The following is a 2,373-nucleotide window of genomic DNA, read 5'->3' on the forward strand; positions in this document are numbered from 1 at the left end:
CTGGGTTGTTGCTGAGCATTCCCCGTGCCCTGGGTTGTTGCTGAGCACAGCCCCCTGGCAGCCTGGCTGCCCCTCTGTTCCCTGGGCTCCCTGCAGTGTCCCAGTCCCCACCCTGCTCCCAGCTCTGCCTCCAGGGTCCCCTCTCAGGACCCCGAGGCAAAGAAGCCCCCGTGGGTGATGGGGCTGAAGGGAAGGAGCCTTCCTGGCGTGGGACAGGCCGAGGTGGGGCTGCCCTCCAGCAGTGGGGAAGGCGAGGGGTTAATGTCTCCCCCTGGGGACTCTCAGTGCCCCCTCAGGACCTCCTGCCATCCCAGGGAGTTGGCTGGAGGCAGCAGGCCAGAGCCATTCCCAGGAATGTGCCACCTGCTCCCCAGGAGCTGCTTCCCAAGGGACTGGGACTGTCCCCTGGGGCGAGTGCAGCTCTGGGGCTGCAGAGGACACCCTGGGGTGTCCCAGGAAGGTTTTGTCCCTTCTCCAAGACCATTCCCCCGTGCTCAGGGGGGATTGAACTCCCACACCTCCCCGCCTGGACTCACAGCAAGGGCTCCAAAGGGAAGGAGGTGTCCGAGCTGGCCGTGGCTCAGGAGAACCTCCAGGTTTTCCCCCCGACACGAGGTGCAACAAATCCCCTCAAAGCAGTTCCACGAGCTAAACCCACATCCCGCAGCCCAGGGCCTCAGCGGAGGCTCCTGCCCGTCCCAGGGCCGGCTCCTCACCTGCGGGAGGGCGGAGTTGAGCTGCCTCTGGAGCTGGTCCCGCTCCCGGAGCGTCTCCTGCAGGCGGCTCTGGGTCACCGACAGCGTCTCTCGCGTCTCCCGTAGCGTGTCCAGCAGCTTGTCCCTCTCGTCCAGCATGTTCACCATCAGCTGCTCGAAGTCGGCGTCGGCCTCCGAGCCCTGGGGGGGCCCCAGGGGGTCCCCCTCGCTGATGGTGGGCATCACCTCGCACATCATGGCGGGGGGGGCTGGTGGTGCCTGAGGGGTGGGCGCTGGGGGCCGGGGGGTTCGGGGCCCTGCTCACATCACCACGGGCTCCCACGGGCCGGGGGAGCTGGGGCAGGAGGGGGCAGCGGGGTGCTGGAGGTGGGGGGATCCCCCATCCCCGGGGCGCTAAGGGGATGTTGGCATCGCCCCGGCCGGGATGGAGGGGTGGCCTCGGCACCAACCGGGTCCTGGTGGTCTCAGATCCCCCCGCTCGTCACTGCCGGGGTCCTGTGTCACCTCTGGGCTGCCTCCAGGAGGGGCTGCAGCATCAGGGGCTGCTCAGAGGGGGGCAAAGTGACCCTTGAGGACTCGTCCCAGTGGGGAGCCCGAGCCAGCAGCAGCACAGGGAGGGTCCGAGGGGGTTTGGGGCTGCCCGGGCATGTCTGGGGACGATGGGCTGCTCTCCCTAGGGCCGGGTCAGGTGTCACTGCCCTCGTGGGAACGTGTCTCCGCTGGGCATCGCAGCTCCTCAAACACCTACAGGAGAAGGGACAGAGATCAGACCCCTCCTGCTGCCCCCAAAATGCCCGGGGGGCACCTGCCCAGCCCCCTTTGCCCTCCCATCAAACCCTCGAGGCTCAGGACCCGCAGGAATGGGGCTGTACTGGGTTGTACCGCCCTGCACCCACCACACTGCACCCAGGATGGCACCGAGCTGCAGGGAACAGCACCCCCAGCACCCAAAAATCCTGTCACCACCCCTGGCATTCACATATCCTGGGCCAGGATCCTGTTCCCTCCCTGGAGCCCCTGGGCTGCCCAGGAACCCCACAGCCCGAGTGTTCTCCAGCCCCAGGGAATTTACATTGACAGAAAATCAGGTTTAAACCTGAGTCTGGCCCAGACCTGGCAAGGAAACACGGCTACAGATGAGCTGAATGATTGGATTAATGTTCCCCTCCTCCGTGTCCCCCTCCCTTGGCAGCAGCAGGACAGATGTGCTGGGACCAGCTGCTCAGGGACAACTGAACTCCAGCACAGCCTCCCTGGTCAAACCCTTCCCAGGGCACAGAGGTGTCCCCAAATTCCTGCCCAGCACCATTCCCTGGCCAGTGCCAGGGAGGAGAGGCTGGAAGGAAGAGGCAGAGCCACCAACCTGGGCCTGTGCTCAGGATTAAAGCCTGGCTGGGCCTGGGGGCTCAGCACTTCTGTAGCCCCAAATCATCACAAGGTGCCAGATGGGCACAGAGGCTTCAGCCCTCTGCAGCCGGGGGAGAGTCCCCAGAAGTGAGGGTCCACGTGCCACTGCCACCCCCAGCCCCCCTGGGGACCTGCCCACCCCTCATCACCATCTGTGCCAGGGGACAAACCACAGGCAGGGCAGCAAAACACGACATGGTGAGTGCAGGGTGAGGGTTGCTGCAGGGTGAGGGTTGCTGCAGGGTGAGGG

The 2,373-nt window shown here is 65.8% G+C and overlaps 1 protein-coding gene across 3 annotated transcripts in view; it reads right to left on the reverse strand.

The window, feature by feature from the left end:
- The window catches only part of PPFIA4 (PTPRF interacting protein alpha 4), a 62,861-nt gene that overhangs the window by 35,499 nt on the left and 24,989 nt on the right, over positions 1 to 2,373 (reverse strand). For all 3 annotated transcript variants that reach the window (XM_027701897.1, XM_027701896.1, XM_027701895.1), the window contains exon 2: positions 717 to 1,460. In XM_027701897.1, the coding sequence (XP_027557698.1) occupies positions 717 to 953 (237 nt within the window). In that variant the 5' untranslated portion in view covers positions 954 to 1,460. The remainder of the gene's footprint in view (positions 1 to 716; positions 1,461 to 2,373) is intronic.

Source organism: Neopelma chrysocephalum, unplaced genomic scaffold, assembly GCF_003984885.1.
Source record: "Neopelma chrysocephalum unplaced genomic scaffold, ASM398488v2 Primary Assembly neopelma1_172, whole genome shotgun sequence".
Classification (NCBI taxonomy): domain Eukaryota; kingdom Metazoa; phylum Chordata; class Aves; order Passeriformes; family Pipridae; genus Neopelma; species Neopelma chrysocephalum.